A 21495-nucleotide genomic window follows, 5' to 3' on the forward strand; every position below is an offset into this window, starting at 1 on the left:
ACTTTCACCTTAACCAGTCCATTGTCTTACCTGTTTTTTTCCCGAAGCCTCATTCTCATCCAGGTGAACAGGCTTTGCATACCTTGGACTGTAAACGTGCTTTGGCTTACTATCTCGAATGCACTAAACCTCACAGATCATCTCCTCAACTTTTTTTGTCCTTTGATCCTAACAAGATGGGTCATTCTGTATCTAAACGCACTTTATCCAATTGGCTTGCTGCTTGCGTTTCATTCTGTTATGCTCAGTCAGGCCTGACACTGGAAGGTTCTGTCACGGGCCACAAAGTTAGATCTATGGCAGCGTCTGTAGCTTTCCTCCGCTCCACTTCCATTGAGGAAATCTGCAAGGCTGCTACTTGGTCCTCAATTCATACTTTTACATCTCACTATTGTCTGGATGCATTCTCCAGACGGGATGGACACTTCGGCCAATCTGTTTTACAAAATCTTTTTTCCTAATGGCCAACTTTCCCTCCATCCCTCTTTTTGTTAGCTTGGCGGTCACCCATCAGTCAAGAATATGCTGCCTGCTTGTCATGGGATAAAGCACAGTTACTTACCGTAACAGGTGTTATCGAGGGACAGCAGGCAGATATTCTTGCGTCCCACCCACCTCCCCGGGTTGGCTTCTTAGCTGGCTTATCCTAACTGGGGACTGCGCGCCTTCGTCAGGCGGGAAGGCACTCGCGCACGCAATGTGCGGCCTAGCTAGAACTTTCTAAGTTCTTAGAGTGCAATCACTCTAAAATTGTCCGTACCGGGGCTCCGTCGGTGCCATCACCCATCAGTCAAGAATATCTGCCTGCTGTCCCTGGATAACACCTGTTACAGTAAGTAACTGTGCTTTTTGGTGTTCTGGTCAACTGCTTCTGTCAGTTCTATGCTGAAATCTCCTTGAAGTCAGTAAAAGGAGAAACAATCCAGCTCTAACAAACTTTCCTAAAGTCATTGCAGTTTGATATGCAGCCTGACTTGTTAGCGGAGACTTTGTGTAGGTTATGTATTACTGTAAAAATTCAACCTTAACACGACATACTCTGCAAAAGAAATAGTTTTCCTATATGGTAATACCCTGAAAACTTAAGATCAAACAAATAATTCCTTATGATTTTTATTTCTTCTTTTTGTTTCTTTTGTAGAAAGAAGAAGATGTAGACAAAATTGGATCTGTAGAGTATTTTGGGATGAGTGGTGCAGTTGGTTTCCCCCTGCAGTACTACCCCTATTATGGCAAACTTCTACAGCCTGAGTATTTGCAGCCCCTGCTAGCCGTGCAGTTCACTAATCTTACCTACAACACTGAGGTCCGTATTGAGTGCAAAGCCTATGGTGAGAACATCCAATACAATGATAAGGACCGCTTCCAGGGACGCTTTGATGTCAAATTTGACATAAAGAACAGCTGATCACGAGCACCATAATAAAACAGAAAAAGAAAACCTACTAGTCTTGAACAAACTGTCATACATATGGGACCTACACTTAATCTATCTGCTTTACACTAGCTTTCTGCATTTACTAGGTTAGAATGTAAATTTAAAGTGTAGCAATATTGTGACAAATATTTATTCTACTGTAAATGAGACAATTAACATGTACTTGAGCCTTTGGGACATGCCCATTTTTACTGTAAATTATGATTCCATAATTGACATATAGTCAGCAGTGTATTTGGCCCCTAAGTATTGCTGCCTTGTATATTTTATTTGTAGGTGTTCCGTACTATAGGTATAGACTCTGGTCATTTTATTTTCAAGCCATGTTATACTGTATTTGTTTTTTACTTTGTGAACAAGGCTTGTAGCCCAAGGTGTACATACTCAGTAATGGGGAGAAAACTAGCATAATTTTTCTCAAAGCAGCAGTTCCACATACACACACACACACACACACACACATATATATATATATATATATATATATACACATAGGTAGATGTATGTTCTATCTATATATTTAGTTAACCCAGCTTCTCAGTTTTGAAGGTAATTTTATAACAGGCTGTCAAGGCACATAGGCAAATGTGTTATTGCTTTAAATAAAAACTAACATACTTGTATATGCCTATGTACCGTTAGAAAATGACTCCCAAAAAGCAGGCACACTCATTTACATCTGCTCCAAGGAGTTGTAAATTATGTGTGTGCAAATACCAGTAAGAATCGGCACCTATTTATGTATTTTATAAAATAAACCACTTTGTTGCCTCTGGTGTAAGGGTGGTACAGCAGATATGTGAATAAACTAAATTACCTGCATAAATGCCAATCCCATCCCTGCTCTGCCTAATATCTGTGCCCCGGAATGCCTGTACTGCATAAAAGTAGTTCACTGTGACTACTTCTACATGCATATACCTTGGGCAATTTTATAAGAGCATATTTGAGAGTGTAAAATATTGTTCCACCTGTTCAAGTCCCTTATAAAATTACCTCTTTTGTGTCTAGTTCAACTAAGTCAATCACTTAGAGTACTAAATATCCTGTACTCTTATCCGGTATAATACAGCAGTAGTTCTACTAAGTAACATCATGCACTTTAATTAGAAGCAAAAATTAAGTATGCAAGGAACCCCCTCTGGCTTTTTAAATAGCTGGAATGAAAGGAGAAGCAAATGAGAGAGCACGCAACTCACATGCAGACAGGAGATAGCTGCTGCTAATTAGACAGCCTGAGGGCATATAGTTCCTTTATAGAATACTGTCCTCACCTGTTTGCATGAGTAACATTTAGGCACCCACATTTATAAGGGTCACAGAGCTGGCATAACTGGAAGCGCCTAAATGTGGCAGGGACACATATAACATACAGTATTATGTAAGTTAAAAACCTGAGAGCTCTGCCCGTGTGTATGCCCCCTTGTAAATATGCACTGTGCAAGATAGTTGCTTATTTACAGACTAGCACTTAGGCAGCATACCGGCATATATGCGCATAGGTGTATATCTATGTAATTCTGTAATCTGGATGCTGGCATTTTTGTGCATTTAGAAGTCTAGAATAGTAGAACTTATGTGCATATATGTACAAATACCTACTTAACTTGCATGGCACATATTCTGTATGTTACACACATCCCTACACATTATACCAATTCTATGGCTGGTGTATGGGTGCCTAGATAAGTTACACTATATCTTTGTGGACGCAGATGTATCAATGTGCAAACACTAAATAAAAACTCAAAATGTACTGCTGATGAAGTATCATTCAGACTACACCATATAAAGGAAACACATAAAAAATATCAAAATCATAAGTAGATAAGCATAATATCATGGAGAAAAACAGACCTCAATTCACTGGCTCTTGACTTGCATCAAAAACATGTTAGAGCTCTGTTTCATAGGTCTGTAAAAAAAAAAAAAAACCTCCACTAAACATTTATATCCATATATGAGTAAGCTCAGTTTTCTTTCAAATTATTTATATATGCTGTTTCCTTTCAAATTATTTTGTATTGGAATCAATAGTGATAAACTTTAATAATCTAATCAAAATCTTGGATTTATATCTCTCCAAAAGGAGCTCAACTCGGTTCACTTAAAAATTGATAATTGAAGTGAAAGTAGTTAGATTAGAGAGAAAATAACTTATTAATGAAGACCCTCATCCGATATCCTAGAGAGAAGATAACTACCGTAATTTTTCTTATAACAATTTTCTAAGAACTGTTGAAATAACGGTGTTTTCATAGATTTACAGAAAGTCTGGAAGGAGAAAAGAATTCTAACACACTGTACAAACTAACAAACCACTGTAAAAGTATATGAGAAAGATCGAGTAATATTACCAATATATTTTATTCCTTTTAAAGATGGAAAGGACAGTTTAAATTTCTGAGAGTTTCTTGAATCAGATCAACTTATAAGATCTCTCCACAGGCCTTTCCAACTTTTGTTTGAAATACTTATACTCGTATGAACCCCCATGTGATTCATCAGAAGTTTATCACTATTGACACCAACACAAAATAATTTGAAAGGAAATGGTGTGGTGTGGTGTGTCTAAGTGATACTTCACCAGCAGTACATTTTGAGTTTTTATTTAGTGTTTGCCTAGATTAGGTGCCAGAACCTATTGTACTCTTTAATGGAACCTGGGTGCATAGGTTTTGTTATAGGGTCCTAACTTTAGCTTTGGGCGACCTAGTGGTGGTGGTGCCCACTTCTAGAATTGCCTCCCTTATGATTAGTGCTTCAGAACTAGAGATGCATGGGGCTGTTCCTCCTGCTTTGTATTTAATTTTTGTTTAAAAGACTAGTTTCAGTGCTATATGGTACCACTAGTAGTCAATGCTAGCAATCAGTGCTTGAATAGTTTCAGTAAATTGCTAGCTGACATAAAGTATTGCTTTTAAAAGAAAAGCCACTTCTATCGAACAGCACTCCATATTGTTCTTTCTTGTGGTGTTAGGCTCTTTTATTCTTTTATTTGTAATGAACAGACTATATATTTTCCATTTGTCTTCACTGAAATGCAAGGATGATGGGTTGCACTCTACTTTGTATTTAAAGCTTTTTATATAGTGTCTCATTTTCCTCTTGTCCTCCAGTGTGCTCTGAAGAAGTGCAAGAAACTAGTGTCGGTCAGTTTTGCCAGCAATACAGATGCTTATTTTGCTTTATATATATATTATGTTTGTTTTTTTCTGGAGACATCACAGTTTGGTGCTGTCTTTATGAATGTTTTAAACCATTGTCATGGTGGAAGAATTTTATATTTATGTAGGTGTACAATTTTTTTCTTCTGCAAAATGAAGACATGTAATGTATGGAATAAAACCAAAGTCAAAGCCACTTGTTGAGAATAAAGGTAAACTTGTAGTTTGAACTTTATATAAATCAGTGCAGTATCCCCACAGGAAGCTGTTAATTGTTGTCTACTGTGCAAAATCAATGTTATAACATCTGTAATCTTCAGCAGAGGTACAGTGTTCTTGTTCTTTCAGTCCAGTCAAACATCAGACAATAAATGAATGAACACATTTCCACTTGTCAGTCTCAGTCATTTTGAGGGGATAAGCAACTGAAGCTAGAAGTTAGTTGTTCAGAATCTTGAAAAAGTACTGAACCTGAAAAAGGAAAGCAAGAGCACTATTAAGGAGTGCAAATTTTTTTTATAGCTTATTAGAATATCTTATGATAATGCAATCTAAGTTGTCTATATCTCCCTAACCCCCTTTCTGGCAGGAAAAGCTCTAAATCTGATTTGTATTTTGGCATAGTTGCCACATATGGCTTAATGGAGGTGAATACTGGGCTGAACCTACTTATTTATTTCACAAATGCTATCTCATGGCTATCAGATAGTAATACATTTTGGCTACTGTCGCACCAAAATACACAGTCGAGTCACATTATTATGATCATGCCTACCTCTGATGTCAGAGATGCACAGCCAATGAACAAATGCACGTATCGTATGCAGACTTTGTGAGTATATAAGGTGGGATGTCAGCAAATTGTCAATATAGCAGCAGTGGCTGTCATGGGGAAAAAGTGCGATTTATCAGACCTTGAAAAAGGCATGATCATTAGGTACTGGGCCAAGGGCAGCAGCATTTCAGAAACAGTGGAGTTTGTGAAATGTTCACAGGTTGCTGTGGTTAAAGTGTACTGTGAGTGGATACAAGGAAACCTTTTTGACGACAACATGATAACTGTGGGGCAGCATGAGCCACTGATGCAAGAAGTGAACATTGGCTGCTCAGGTTGGTGAGGGCCAATCAGCACACTAGCATGGAGCAACTTGCCATCCAAACAAACCAAGGGGCTTCCAGATGTGTGTCAAAAACAACTGTGCAGTGAACCCTGTTGTGAATGGGGCTCTGGAGCAGATGGCTGGTGACTGCACCCATGCAAAAAAATGGCTTCAATTTGCACAGGAGTACCGACATTGGACTTGCACTGACTGGCAGAGAATTACCTTCTCCGATGAGTCACATTTTGAGCTCCATTGAATGGATGGATGTTGGCTTGTCAGGCGTGAAATCACCGAGAACAAACATCCAGCAACCGTTGTTGAACAAACACAAGCTGATGGCAGCAGCGTTATGATCTGGGGAATGTTTTCTTGGTATGGTCTGGGTCCCTTGATACCTCTGGAATGCATAGTCAACCAATATGGGTATCTCTCCATCCCTGCTGATCAAGTATTGCCAGAATTGTTCGTGAATGGTCACAGAGCACAACCAAGACTTCCAGCTACTTCCTTGGCCTCCGAATTTCCCAGATCTTAACCCAATCAAGCACATTTGGGACCACCTCAATTGATATGCTCAATGACTGGATCTACCACCGTGCACCAATCAGCAACTGCAGTCTGCATGGCTCCAAATACCTCTAGCAACCACCCAGCATTTTATTGAGTTACTCCCACCGTGTCTGGCTGCTAGAGGTGGTTATTCAGGATATTAGCAGGTGGTCATAATAATGTGACTCAACCATATATAATAAGATTTGCCGAGGGGTGAATGCAGTGGACTGAAGTTAGGTACCAGTATGATGTGGACTAAGCACAAATTCAATATTGGAAATTACACACATAATTTCCATTATAGAATACTACTGTAAATCTGCAATTACATGCCTAACTTTAGGTGTGAGCACTTAATGCTAGTTCAGTGATTGTTGTGAATACTCATGCCTACTAGTCAAAACTTCCAAGTGGGTATTTTCAAAACTGACATTCCAAACTCTTTCTTGTTGTTTTGTCTCCAATGTGTCTAAATCTTAAGGGGGCATGTTTTGGGCAGGATGTTTTGCAGGCTGACTTAGAGGAGATATAATAGAGACTTACAAGATCATGAAGGGTATAGAGAGAGTAGAGAGGGACAGATTCTTCAAACTTTTGAAAAATAAAAGAACAAGAGGGCATTCGGAAAAGTTGAAAGGGGACAGATTCAAAATGAATGCTAGGAAGTTCTTTTTTACCCAACGTGTGGTGGACACCTGGAATGCACTTCCAGAGGACGTAATAAGGCAGAGTACGGTACTGGGGTTCAAGAAAGAATTGGATAATTTCCTGCTGGAAAAGGGGATAGAGGGGTATAGATAGAGGATTACTGCACAGGTCCTGGACCTGTTGGCCGCCGTGTGAGCGGACTGCTGGGCACGATGGACCTCAGGTCTGACCCAGCGGAGGCATTTCTTATGTTCTTAAAATGTCCAGGACTTTTTTTTTTTAGATGTTTGGAGCCAGACCTGTTTTAAAAAATGAATAAGAGTCAACAAGGTATCCAAACTGACCAGATGACCACTGGAGAGATTAAAACATGACTCCCCTTACTCCTCCAGTGGTCATAACCCCCCTCCCAACACCCAAAGAGGTGGAAAATAAATCAGAACTACAAAATCCAAATTGCACCAAAAGGTTCCACAAAGGAAATGAAACAGCAAAAAAACAAAAAGATTGTGGAACAGAAGATCGGATGTACCAGTTAGTAGTTCAATAAGCATCCAAAAAATTTAGAAACAATAATCTAAAAACAATCCACAAAGGGTGTATACAGTCACAAGTGACAGAAATCAAATAATATATACAATAAAAATGACCAAACACGGCTGTGTTTTGGCAAAATAAAAATGCCTTTCTCAGGGGTCTTATAGGGTCCTTAGCTGTCTTAAATATAAAGATATAAAAGTCGCAAAAAAAAACCCCAAGTAGTTAAGAGGCTACAAACAAGCAGCACAGCTCACAAGACTTGGGAGCTTGAGTAAAAAGGATACTGAAAACGTGTTGATACTCCTAGGAGAAAAGAGGGCTAGAGGTAGCCCGAAGGCCAAAAAGTGAAAAGTTTTCAGAATTGAACTAATCTAGGGTAGTCAATTATTTTGTCATGCAAATAAGAAGCTAATTTAACTATTAAGTGTGTAACTGGCATTATTCTATAACATTGGCATGCAACTTTGTATGTTAAGGATCTAACTGTGTGAACAAGTTTACAGACAGGAGAAAAGAGGGAAATTCTATTACAGGGAACCTAAGATAAGAGGTTAAGTAAGTGCTGATTTAAGCCTATCCTATAAAGAAAATTAGGCATCTCTTTTTCTTTATAGATTAGTGCAAGTGGTAGAAAGCAAAGATATTTACCTGTAGCATGTGTTCTCCGAGGACAGCAGGCATATATTCTCACATGTAGGTAACATCAATAGAACCTGGTATGAGCACTGCCAAATGCACTGCTACTTTAATTTTTAGACAGTGCCCATACCACACACGTGCCGGTGCCTTCCCACCCAACATCAGCTTGCAGGAACATCTGTTTAGTAACAAAGCTAAGAAGTCAACTAGGGAAGCAAACAGGTTATGAAAATATATGCCTGCTATCATTGGACAACACCTAAGAACATAAGAATAGCCTTACTGGGTCAGACCAATGGTCCATCAAGCCCAGTATCCCATCCTCATGGTGGCCAATCCAAGTCACCAGTACCTGGCAAAAACCCAAAGAGTAGCAACATTCCATGCTACTGATCCAGGGCAAGCAGTATTTATTTATTCTATTTTTTCAATACCGTTCTCCCAGAAGAGCTCAGAACAGTTTACATGAGTTTATTTAGGTACTCAAGCATTTTTCCTTTTCTGTCCTAGCGGGCTCACAATCTATCTAATGTACCTGGGGCAATGGGGGGATCACAAGGAGAAACGTGGGTTTGAACCCACAACCCCAGGGTGCTGAGGCTGTAGATTTAACCACTGTGCCACACTCTCCTTAGCTTCCCCCTTGTCTTTCTCAATAACAGACTATGGACCTTTCCTCCAGGAAATTGTCCAAACCTTTCTTAAAATCAGCTACGCTACCTGCTCTTACCACAACCCCTGGCAATGCGTTACAGAGCTTAACTATTCTATGAGTGAAAAAATATTTCCTCCTATTGGTTTTAAAAGTATTTCCCTGTAACTTTGAGTGTCCCCTAGTCCTTGTAATTGTTGACGGAGTGAAAAATCAATCCACTTGTACCCGTTCTACTCCACTCAGGATTTTGTAGACTTCAATCAAATCTCCTCTTAGTCGTCTCTTTCCAAGCTGAAGAGCCCTAACCTTTTTAGTCTTTTCTCATACGAGAGGAGCTCCATCCCCTTTATCATCTTGGTCACTCTTCTTTGAACTTTTTTTAGTGCTGCTATAGCTTTCTTGAGATAAGGAGACCAGAATTGAACGCAGTACTCCAGGTGAGGCTGCACCATGAAGTGATACAGAGGCACTATAATATTCTTAGTCTTGTTAACCATCCCTTTTTTAATAATTCCTAGCATCTCGTTTGCTTTTTGGCTGCTGCCGCACATTGAGCAAAAGGTTTCATATATTCTACAATGACACCCAGATCTTTTTCTTGGGCGCTAACCTCCAAGGTGGACCCTAGCATCTGGTAACTGTGATTTGGGTTGTTCTTCCCAATGTGCATCACTTTGCATTTGTCCACATTAAATTTCATCTGCCACTTGGATGCCCAGTCTTCCAATTTCCTAAGGTCTGCCTACAATTTTTCACAATCTGCATGCGTTTTAACAACTTTGAACAGTTTAATCACCTCACTTGTTCCAATTTCTAGATCATGTATAAGTTAAATAGCACTGGTCCCAGTACAGATCCCTGCGGCACTCCATTGTTTACTCTCCTCCATTGAGAAAAATGGCCATTTAACCCTTTCATCTGTTTTCTATCCGATAACCAATTTCTTTTTTTTTTTTTTTAGTTCAAAAATTTTTATTTAGTTTAATAGATGAAGTACAATAAATGTTAACAAGGCAAGAAACATGCATGCCGTACGAATGCAAAGATTCACAAAATATTATCTACATAATGTAATACAGCAGGCAGACCTATGCCTATCTATAAGGAGGAAAGTAGCAGCACGACATGCATTGGTTATCTGCATGTTGTGCATGCCGATAACCAATTTCTAATCCACAACTGAATTTTGCCATCAATCCCATGACTTTAATTTTCGCAGGAGCCTCTCATGAGGCTACAGTTTGGTATCTTTGTTTTCTCTGAGGACAAGCAGGCATAATATTCTCACATGTGGGGCTCACAAGCTGCCAGGATCATATTTCTGGAAGAGGTGAAATATTGAATATACAGAAGCCTGGTGAAATCTTATCTTCAAACGGATCACCCTTGCAAGGAACATCAGAAAGGCACTCTTGCACTGAAGTTTCAAGCTCTGAGACCCTGAGCCAAGCTAATTAGTGCATTGCAATTGCCATTGCAAGTGTCTGAGAAGAGACATTGAATACATCAAAATTGCCTCTAGTTGACACAATCCACTTACTTAGCTTGTTTTGAAGTCTGTAGCTAAATTATTTGATGTATTAGTGGGGTTAGCACTTCGGCAAATTTTGGCTGGCTGAAAGACTAGTTCTGATTTGTCCGAGTGTGCTTGGTGGAATGCTGTTTGTTTGGTATGGAAGTATGAGGAAGTGGCTGCAATGAAACAATCACAAAAAAACGTAAAGGGAACTCAGAATCCACAAGTGGATGGGAAAAGCTTTAACATGGGGAATAAACCCCTAAGGCATTTTCACGGAATCTATCATTGCACCACCGATTTTGGTAGAAAGGTGAATAAAATGTCTCTAAAAAACCGGTGTAGTAATTGTTATATATCCATAAAGTGAAAAGATGTCCAATATGTAAAAACTTCAAACTTAGTGAACTTAATTAAACTTATCTTAAATGTCCATGCAGCGATGATCTTAATAGGTTCTGACGCGTTTCGCCGAAATAGGCTTAGAAGGCTTCTTCAGAGAACCTGTAACGCTGAGTGAAAGATTCAGTTTGTAAATCCTTCCTAAACAAAAACACAAGGTGAAACTATAATGAAATTCAAAAACCAAGACTGATACAAAGTCTCGACGCGGTCGGCTGGATACCTGGTACAGAGGAAATAACTTTCATTTCCTATGACGTCAGTGCTCAGCTGAGCACCCCGTATTTATAATGTGCAAAACTGTCCATCATCAATGAAGGAACGCCCACCATTCAACTTCATGGTTCAATCCGGTAGGAGTCACTGTCCTCCAATGGTAAATCCATCTCTGCTCATGTTTCCATAGCCAGGCTTGAACATTACCGCCTCTCTTGAGATGAGCTACTTCCAAGACTAAAAATTGTAAGTCATTTAGCTGGTGTGATAGCGAGTGCCAATGCTGCACTAAGGGGGCTCCCATATCACCCCTCTTGATCTTGCTCAAATGCTCGGTAATGCGTATCTTGAAGCTACGAGTAGTGTGTCCTATGTATAACAATTTGCATGGGCACATGATCATATAAACTACACCCCGGGTGTCACAATCCGTATGATGTTGAAGAATATGGGATTTAGATAAACTGGGGTGATCGATTCGAGTAGTCTCAAGAGCATGAGAGCATATTGTACAGCGACCACATCTAAAATGACCTTTAGACTGAGCTGAGATGTTAACATGTGCACTAACAAATTGAGAGGTCGTAATGTGATCACGTAAATTTCTGCCTCGCGAAAACGCAAACAGAGGAGGTTGAGAGAGCCCTGGATGTACTTGTAAAATGTGCCAATGGGCTTTAATAATCTTTTTGATGGCAAAGGCTTTGTATGAATGAGGTAAAGTGCACACCATGCAAACTTCTTCCATGGCAGGGGAATGCTGTAATAAATATTGGCGGTGAGCATATAAGGCCCTTTTAAAAGCCTTTTTGATGATACCACTCGGATATCCTCTGTCTGTGAACCTTTGTCTCATTTCCACAGATCGTGCCTTATACTCCTCTTTATCACTACATAATCGTCTGAGCCGCAAAAATTGGCCCATGGGCAGATTATCCCTCAAATGACGTGGATGGTAACTATCATAGTGTAATAGATTGTTCCTATCTGTCTGTTTCCGGTATATTGTGGTGTCAAAATGCCCCTGACTTAGTGTGATGCAAATGTCAAGAAAAGCAATCTGAGTAGTGGAAATGGTAGATGTGAATTGCAAATGTGGATTGCAAGCGTTTAACCATAACAAAAAACTGTGAAAAGACTCCTCCGTATTGGTCCATATCAAAAAAACGTCATCTATATAGCGCTTCCACACATAAATATCTGTGCAGTAAGTGGAGGTATAGATGTAAATCTCTTCAAAATCTGTAACATACAAACATGCCAAGGTGGGGCCCATAGCAGTGCCTTGAATCTGCAAAAAATATTCGGTATCAAACATAAAGTAATTCTTTTGTAAGGCAATGCTGGCAATGGTTACAAGAAATTCCACTCTCGCTGCTGATAAGCTGAGAGTCTCTAGATGTCTGCGGACTACCTCAATGGCACTACTCTGAGGAATGTTCGTATATAAGGCCATTATGTCTAAAGTGACTAGATGAGCTCCCTGAGGAACAGAGTGAGTCTCTTGAAGCCACATGAGCATAGATGTGGTATCTTTGATATAGGATTTAGCTAGAGTGACCTGCTGTTTGAGATGAAAATCTACGAAATCTGACAAAGGCTCTAAAAGGGAACCTATACCTGAGACAATCGGACGCCCAGGTGGAGACGTAAGACTTTTGTGAATTTTGGGGACAAAGTATATAACCGGAATAACTGGATGGGTTTGATGTAAGAAACGGTATTCTCTGTCTGTAATGGTCCCCTTTTCCAAAGCCTGCAGTAGAACATGTTGGATGAGATCAGCTATCTCAACCGTGGGATCCATAGGCAACACTTGATAGTACTGTGAATCACTGAGTTGTCTCCGAGCTTCATTAACATAAGCTACAGTGTCTTGAAGTACTATACCTCCTCCTTTATCAGCAGGGCGTATGATGATACTGGTGTCTTTAGATAAAGTGTATATGGATTGCATCATGTCCCTGGAGGTATTACGTCTGGTATGAGATTGCTGACTTTCCAAAGTAGCTATATCTCTTTCCACTAAGTTATAGAAAACTTGTAAGTGGGGGTCCAAATTGCCCGGGGGGGTTCCAAGTGGAGGGTCTATGGAGTCCCGAAGGATCATAATCTGACACCTTGTCTTTAAAAAAAAGGGTAAGATTACATTTCCTAATGAGTTTGTATACACTAATTCTAGTATCCAGAGGGTTATAATTAGTGAATGGAACAAAAGATAAACCTTTAGAAAGAACAGATAGTTCATTGGAAGACAGGTGTCTACTGGATAAGTTAAACACGTTGTTATTGGTGGTTAGGGCCTGGGGGGCCGTCTGCCTCTGGTGGTCCGAGTGCCCCCTGCCTTGTGAGAGGCCGGCCCTTGAAAATTTACAGTGGTTGAACGAGTTTGAATTGGACCTGAATTGGACCTTTACGTTTTTTTGTGATTATTACCTTTTGGAACAATAATTTGTTTACTCTACACCCAGTTGTTGTGCAATGAAACAATGCCATTTGCCAAATTTTCAAAGGGTTTGTCGGATATTTATTGCCAATCTGTTGTATAGAATTACATGGGTGCCTTGTGTGGTATAGGTTTTGTCTTGTTGAAAATTGACAATAAACATTTTGGACATTAAAAATGCCTCTAGCCAAGTACTTCCTCATAGTGAGCAAGTTATTAGATAATTGTTGAACTTGCTTCAATTTCTCTGGAGGGAGGAATTCCTCAAAACTCTGGAAATTATCTATTGATGAGCATAAAGAACTGCAAATGTGTTTTCCGAAATAATCTAATGTTCTGGTTTCTCTTCCTGGAGGCATTCGATCTTAAATTGCTTGAGTGTTTTAGAGCAGATTCCACAACTAAAGAATGATATTGCAGTTGTTTCTCTCAAATCCTAGACACTTTAGAATTCTATACATTGTGTCAATTTTTTTAGAAGCTACCTGAACTGACAGAGGGTTCCTTCCATTTCTTAGAGTATCTTTCATGAACTTATGTAAAGGAACTTTAATACATTCATTTGGTGGTGCTTCATAATCATGAAGGTCAAATATCTTAAAGTGAGGTTCTTCCTCTGTTTCTATCGGCAGAGCTTGACCCATTTGTCTCACAAAGCCAATATAAAATACACTTTCTGGCAGAGACTTGCATCTTTGAGGCAGAGGAGAAGGATCAGAAGGTATACAATAGGATTCTTCTGTTGAGCACTGAGGCAAATCCTAATCTAAATTATTAGAGATAACCGAGTCAGACTCTCAAAGTATTCCCTTCTGAGTGAATCGGAGAGTGTGTGTGTGTCAAGGTATGATTCAGGAGACAAGTCCTCTGGTGATGATGATGCATGTGTTAAGTGAGTCTGTGATGATCTTAATGCTCGATGTTGAGTGGGGGGTACATGATCTTGTTCTCCATCAACGCTTTGATGTGTCTTCGGGTTGGGCTGAGGCAGATATTAAAGCCTTTAGAGCCTGTGAAGACTGTCTGCAGTAGCCCTGCAAGCTCTTGTTTGAGCATAGCCTAGATCTCCTCCTGAAGTTGGTGCTGATACTGGAAGAGACATCAGCAGGAAAGCAGTTTGCTGTACCAGTTGACAAGGTTTGAGAGATCTTGATATCGAGGTATGCCTATGAGAAGACATCAGTTGTATGGAAGGAGAATGCTCCTCAGTGCATCAACACTTACTATGCATTGAGGAAGTTGATGCCTGGGAGGACATTGTGCCATGCCTAGAAGGGGGAAGAATGTTCATGCTTTTTAGCTTTCTTATGTGCCACATCCCTCAATGTGGAAGATGTACAGCCCACACTTTTTGGGCTTGCGAGCTACTACTTTTAAAATGACCAAGTCAAAATGATCTACCAACAATAAAAATTTTTAAAAACAAAAAGCACACTGTACGCAGAGAATATGTGAATTTTCATTTATATTCTGAATTCCCTGCCATACTCAAAGCCAATGTTGTAACAAAAGATTTGTCAAACTGTAGTTTTTGGGTTTCTAGTGTCCTCTTTTGCATACAGAGACAGAAATCACAATGAAATGTCCCAATGATCAGGACCCAAACACTGGACACACTAATTATGGGGGAATGAGTTTGAAATGGTCTGATTATATTGAATACATTTCTTGAAGCCACTTGGCACCCTCTTTGACAAGGGGGAAATATGGCTGAAGCTAAGTCAATAACTCAATGGACTGGGGAACTCGAGTAAAAAGGATACTGAAAATGTGTTGATACTCCTAGGAGAAAGAGGGCTAGAGGTAGCCTGAAGGCCAAAAAGTGAAAGGTTTACAGAACTGAATTAAACTAGGGTAAAATACTGAAATAGGATAAAAATAATTAGGAGGCAAAAAATAAGAATAGGAAGGCACAAAAAAAAAAAAGGTAAATGTTTGACACGCTGAAGAGAAAATTGAAGACAGCTTCTCTGCTTTGCGGAAAATGAAGAACTGATGGTCCCACAAACTGATGTTGGGCAGGACGGCACCAGCACACATGTGTATATTTTATTGTAAATCGCTTAGAAATTTGATTAAGCGATTCAACAAACAACCTAATAAACTTGAAACTTGAAACTTGGTAGGGGCACTGCCTAAAGATTTAAAGTGACAGCTCTTTGGGCAGTGCCCATACTGGGTTCCATGGATGATGTAACCCAGTAACAATTGTACCTTAATTTAAGCACATTTTCTCTGAGGACAAGCAGACATAATATTCTCACATGGGTGACAACTGCCCTATAGTTGGTATAAATGACTGCACTTAAATGTTAGCTAAAATGTGCATAAGTTATACAGTCTGTTCTTGTTATTCGTGCATTCGCAAAGTGGAAATTCACCTGTCTGCGGTTGCATCAATTGCAACCAAATTTCTCATTTATGCCATTGTATTCGTGTATTTGTGAACCTGCACTTCAAAAAAAAAAAAAAAAAAAAACAACCCCCACCAAACTTTTTTTTTTCCCATTTTCGCATCACGGTCAGGCTTTGCTTCCAGATATGGCCCCCAAGTGTCTGGAGAGTGAATTACAAGTACTTCATGCAGGAACCTAACTCTATTTTCCCATAGGATCCAGTGTTCAAGTTCTGCGGTTTTGAGGCGCAACATGAACTGCTGGAACCTAATCTCTATTTTCCCAGAGACTCCATGTTTTATTATTTGCAATTTGCAAACTTTTTGTGAACCATAATACTGCAAATAATGAGAAGATACTGTAATAAAGTATTCTATAATTGATTGATTAATGTATTTATTTATTTATTTCATTTTCTATACCATTCTCCCAGGAGAGCACAGTTTACATGCATTTTATTTGGGTATTCAAGCATTTTTCCTCATCTGTCCTGGTGGGTGCTCAATCTATCTAATGCACTTGAGGCAATGGGGGGATTAAACAACTTTCCCAGGGTCACAAAGAAACAGTGTGGGTTTGAACCCACAATCTCAGGATGCTGAGGCTGTAGCTTTAACCACTCTCCTCCCCTAAAACTGTACATATTAATGTACATATTTGTGTACTCTGCCCATGTGCATGCCTGCCAACAGTGTGCATGCATGCCCACCAACAAAGGGAGGTGAGAGGTTGATAAGCACAGAAGGAGAGAAGGACCATGGGGTCAGTGGCGTACCTAGGGGGGGGGGGGGGGGCGGGCCGCCCCGGGTGCCAGCTCATTAGGGGTGCTCGAGCCTTGGAGTCATGGCCCGGGAACTTCCCTGCTATGGCCCGACTCCAAGGCTTCCGCGAGTCCCCGAAGTGATCCTGCCTGAGCCCTCTCTCTTAACTTCCATTCCCCCACGGCCACACCCCCCGTCGCCGTCGGAGCTTGGTCAGCAACTTCCGGTTTCCGGCTGGGTGGAAGCAAGAAAGGGAGCCCGAGCCGCGTGGGACACTGCAATTAAGGCAGGAACTGAGGGTGAGTATCGCTGGACTGCTTGGCGGTGGTTTTATTGTTATTTTTTTTTCTGCCCGAATCAATTTTTAAAAAACCCCAAAATCGGCCTCCCGAATCATCAACTGACCCTCCCCCCTAAAGCAGGATCGGCAACTTCCTCTTGCTAGCCGGCTCCTGCTTTAGAGGGCGAGGGGGGAGGGTCAGTTGGGAATTGCTGCAATGTCCTGCTTCCCCTCTGGCCTCCTGACCCGTACCTAATTGCATTAGACAGTACTAGATGGGGGGTGTAGGCCTTAAGGGGTGGGGTGTAGGCCTTAAGAGGGAGGTGTAGGCCTTAAGGGGGGGGTGTAGGCCTCCTTCGGGGGGGGGGGGGGGTGCAGGCCTTTGGGGGGGTGTAGGCCTTTAGGGGCTGGAGTCATGGAACTTTTCTATTTTTGTGAATGGCAAGGCTGAGTTCAGTTAAAATATATGCTTTATAAGAAAATATAATAATGTGTTTTATAAAGTTTATAAGCATTGCTGGCATACTCGGTGAGGTGTTCCTAGTGTTGGTGGTGGTGGTAGCATGTCAGTGTGTTGAGAGGAAGAGGTAGTCTGGAAAATTCTGCTGAGCAAACTCTGGGCCCATTTCCACCCCCAGTTAGTCCACTCCACTCAACTGGTTCACACACTGAGTGGGTCTTTGGGTGTTATTTCTGGGTAGTTGTTTTAGAATCTCTTCCAGTGGTTTGTCAGTATCTCCTTCTGGTCCAAGGAAGGAAATTTTGTCAACCTTAGCATTGACCTTCAGAATATGTTTGTAACAGCGCTGCTTGTGTGGCATTAGGCTATGTAGTGATCGAAAGAAAAAAACAGACCTTTGCACATTTTTGCACTATATGGTGGGTGTATGAGGAGATTCATTTCCTGCACAGTTAAGTCCGTGTGAAGTTACCTTGTGCTGTTTTTGACATCTAACAAGGTCTCTGTTTGGAAGGAAAGATCTAAGCTTAAAAATGAAGTGGCCAGAAGTTATGTTAAAAGTAGATAGCGTAGCTGGTTTTAAGAAAGGTTTGGACAAATTCCTGGAGGAAAAGTCCATTAGCGTCTGCTTGCCCTGGATTGGTAGGATGGAATGTTGCTACTCTTTGGGTTTTCACCAAGTACTAGTGACCTGGATTGGCTATTAGTGCTGCCCGATTCACGATTCGAATCGGTTCACCGATTCGAATCAGTTGAATCGACGAGTTCGGACTATTTCACGCCGCCGGACTCTTCCCATCTAATGTAACTTCCGGTTTTGCGAAACAGTAAATTACATCGGAAAAAACGAAAGGAGTGGGAGAGTCAAGCGGCGAGCGAGCGGACCTCGTGCAGCAGACCTCGGCACTCAGCAGCAACAAATACTAGTTTTGGCTGGCTCTTTCCCCGCATTTCTCCTCTCTTCCCCACGATTTAATATCCAGTTCAGGCAGTAAGTAAATACATCGGCAGGGGGGGGTCTGGTAAGTCTTGGGGGCTGGGGATGGAAGGTGAGAATCAGTTCTGTAGGCTATCAGAAATTTGCTTAATTATCTACTCACACAGAAAAGCAGTAAAGTCAATAGGTTCTCTGAGTGGGAACAACCTGTTTGATCTTGCACTCTTGTGATTGACCAATTGTTTATCACTGTTTAATTTATCACATTGATTAATTTGAGCACACCTGAGGTGTCCTATGATGGTATGCACTGCAGGCAGAGGGTGATTAACCTGTGCCTTATTGTGTAAAGCGCTGGAGAATTCTCTCCTCTCACGCTGAGGACACCCTGCTTCAGTATAATCATTTATATGATTTATCTTATAAACATTATTACGTGGTCTTTTCCTCAAGTGCTGAGACATCAGGTTGTTCCCACTTGGAGAACCTATTGACTTTTACTGCTTTTCTGTGTGGCTTTAACATTTTTGCTATTCAGTATACCTAAACTATTATTCAGTTGAAAAAATTTGGTTTGTTCAATCAAATCCTGTGTGGACATTGGACTTCTATGAGTGAATGTTCTGCTTGATTGAACAAACTAAATTTTTTCTACTGAATAATAGTCTAGGTACAATGAAAGTAAATAGCAAAAATGTTTGAGTAGATAATTAAGGAAATCTTTTTCATATTGCTTGCTTATGGACTGGGAAAAAAGACTGTTCAAGCAAATGTCTCCAGAACTGCTTTAATGGAAAAATGTGATTTTTGTTTTTTTAAGTACTTTGTGAAATTTATTGTTGTTGTGAAATTTATTGTTGTACTTTGTTTAAACTTAAAAAGCGGTGTCATTAACAGTGAATCGAATCGAAAAATCGATTCAACAGGGTGAATCGAATCGAATGAAATATTTTTCTCTGAATCGGGCAGCACTATTGGCTACCATGAGAATGGGCTACTGGGCATGATGGACCATTGGTGTGACCCAGTTAGGCTATTCTTATGTTATGTTCTCATCTGTAGGGGCCTTTGTTTTCACTTCTTATTTTAATGTATTTTTTTCCTGGGAACTTATCAGTGTTTTTTTTATAATGGGAACAAAAATGGAAGAGAATTAATGTGTGTGGAATGGGAGGGTAACTAATTTCTTCAGCTAAATAATTCAATCCACTTCAAACAGACATAGGAGAACTCACGCACCATTCACACACCCTCCAACCAAAAACGTCAAAAGAAAAAAACTGTTCGACAACCTCCTAGCCATTCGAGCTGCAACACTTGACCCCCAACTCTACAACCTATTGACCTCAACCACAAACTACAAAACCTTCAAAAAAGAAATAAAAACCCTTCTATTAAAAAAACACATAAAACCGAACTAACATAATCAGAACTGTCCCAAGCATCACCTGCAACTACTCCATATGTACTTCTGATGTCATGACAATTCAGACATAATTTATGTTATGTTATGTTTGGAATAATGGTTACATATATGAGGTTCAATAAAAGAAAATTTTCACTGCCTGTTTCTATTCTGACCATTTATTTCATTTCATGGTTATTGCAAAAAAAAAAAAAAAAAAAATTTTTACATGGGCGGGGTGTCAAAAAATGATGGGCCCCGGGTGCCACATACCCTAGGTACGCCACTGCATGGGGTGAATGTTATTTTGATCTTCATGAAAGGTTCGAGGGGAGATCTGGGAAACTACAGACCGGTGAGTCTGCCCTCAGTACCGGGAAAGACGGTAGAGGTGCTGATAAAGGACCACATCATTGATCACCTTGATGGACACAATCTGATGAGGACCAGCCAGCACGGCTTCAGCAAAGGAAAATCTTGCTTGACGAACTTGCTGCACTTCTTCGAAGGAGTAACAGGCAGATAGACAAGGGTAACCCAGTCGACATCATATCTGGATTTTCAGAAGGCGTTCAACAAGGTTCCGCATGAACGACTACTTTGAAAAATTGCGAGCCATGGAATCAAGGGTGAAATACGTGGATTAAAAACTGGCTGGTGGATAGGAAACAGAGAGTGGGGGATAAATGGACAATACTTGGACTGGAAAAGCATCATGAAAGGAATGCCGCAGGGTTCGGTGCTTGGACCTGTGCTCTTCAACATATTTATAAACGACCTGGAAATTGGTACAACGAGTGAGGTGATTAAATTTGCAGACAATACAAAGTTATTCATAATAGTGAAGACACAGGAGGATTGCGAAGACCTGCAACGTGACATCCATGTTAAACCTCATTTGCCATGTCACAGCCAATTTTTCGAGTGTGTTTATAAGTGTAAGGTGGTGCATGTCGGTAACAAAAATCTTATACACGAATACAGGATGTCCGGTGCAGTACTTGGAGAGACCACCCATGAAAGAGACTTGGGAGTACTGGTTGACAAGTCAATGAAGCCGTCCGCGCAATGTGCGGTGGCAGCAAAAAGGGTGAACAGAATGCTAGGAAGGATTAAGAAGGGATCACAAACAGATCGGAGAAGGTTATCATGCCGCTGTATTGGGCCGTGGTATGCCCTCACCTAGAATACTGCGTCTAGTACTGGTCGCCGTACATGAAGTACGACTCGAAAGGGTCCAGAAAAGAGCGACTACACTTCTCCCTCCATATCCACAGGGGTTAGGGGCAGAGCCGTCCCAAGAATATTAAAAAAACGAGAATACTATTCGGGCCGGCTCTGACCCACCTCCTGCTTCCACCCGGCATCCCTTAAGCTTTACCTGGTGGTCTAGTGGTTTTTTGGGGCAGGAGCAATTTTCCTACACTCCTGCCCCATGCAGATCACTCACAGGAAATGGCTGCCGTGAGCTCCCGACAGGTTACAGATCACTAACAGCAGGCCAACAATTTTGTGTTTGAGTTCTTTGAGTACCACGGGATGTATACCATCTGGTCCTAGTGATTTATCACTTTTTAACTTGTCAGTTTGGCTTAATACATCTTCCAGATTCACTGAGATTTCTTTCAATTCCTCTGAATAATCACTCTTGAAATCCATTCCTGGTTCAGGTAGATCTCTGCAATGATCATACTATGCGTACTTCAAAAGATGATTTCAATCTCACAAATGCTCCGAAAAATGTAATCCTCCCAGGGACAAGCTCTATAGGAGAACTCACCACTTAATCACTGCATATGTGTTGCTGATTGAAAATTAAATTCAATATCGATTAAAACACTTATAATTAGTAGGTTCAAAACTTATCTGATTTGTGCTACATGAAAACTTATCTCAAAAAGATCTTAAAGATCTATAAATGCCGGCTTTTCCTA

The 21495-nt window shown here is 40.6% G+C and overlaps 2 protein-coding genes across 6 annotated transcripts in view; one reads left to right on the top strand and one right to left on the bottom strand.

The window, feature by feature from the left end:
• The window catches only part of ATP1B1 (ATPase Na+/K+ transporting subunit beta 1), a 97259-nt gene extending 93005 nt beyond the window's left edge, over window positions 1-4254 (top strand). For both annotated transcript variants that reach the window (XM_033942046.1, XM_033942045.1), the window contains exon 6: window positions 1142-4254. In XM_033942046.1, the coding sequence (XP_033797937.1) occupies window positions 1142-1408 (267 nt within the window). In that variant the 3' untranslated portion in view covers window positions 1409-4254. The remainder of the gene's footprint in view (window positions 1-1141) is intronic.
• Window positions 4255-4662: 408 nt separating this feature from the next.
• Window positions 4663-21495, bottom strand: part of NME7 (NME/NM23 family member 7) — a 237040-nt gene continuing 220207 nt past the window's right edge. For all 4 annotated transcript variants that reach the window (XM_033942041.1, XM_033942040.1, XM_033942044.1 and 1 more), the window contains exon 12: window positions 4663-5076. In XM_033942041.1, coding sequence (XP_033797932.1) covers window positions 5044-5076 — 33 coding nt within the window. In that variant the 3' untranslated portion in view covers window positions 4663-5043. The remainder of the gene's footprint in view (window positions 5077-21495) is intronic.

This window comes from Geotrypetes seraphini, chromosome 4 (assembly GCF_902459505.1).
Source record: "Geotrypetes seraphini chromosome 4, aGeoSer1.1, whole genome shotgun sequence".
Taxonomy (NCBI): Eukaryota; Metazoa; Chordata; class Amphibia; order Gymnophiona; family Dermophiidae; genus Geotrypetes; species Geotrypetes seraphini.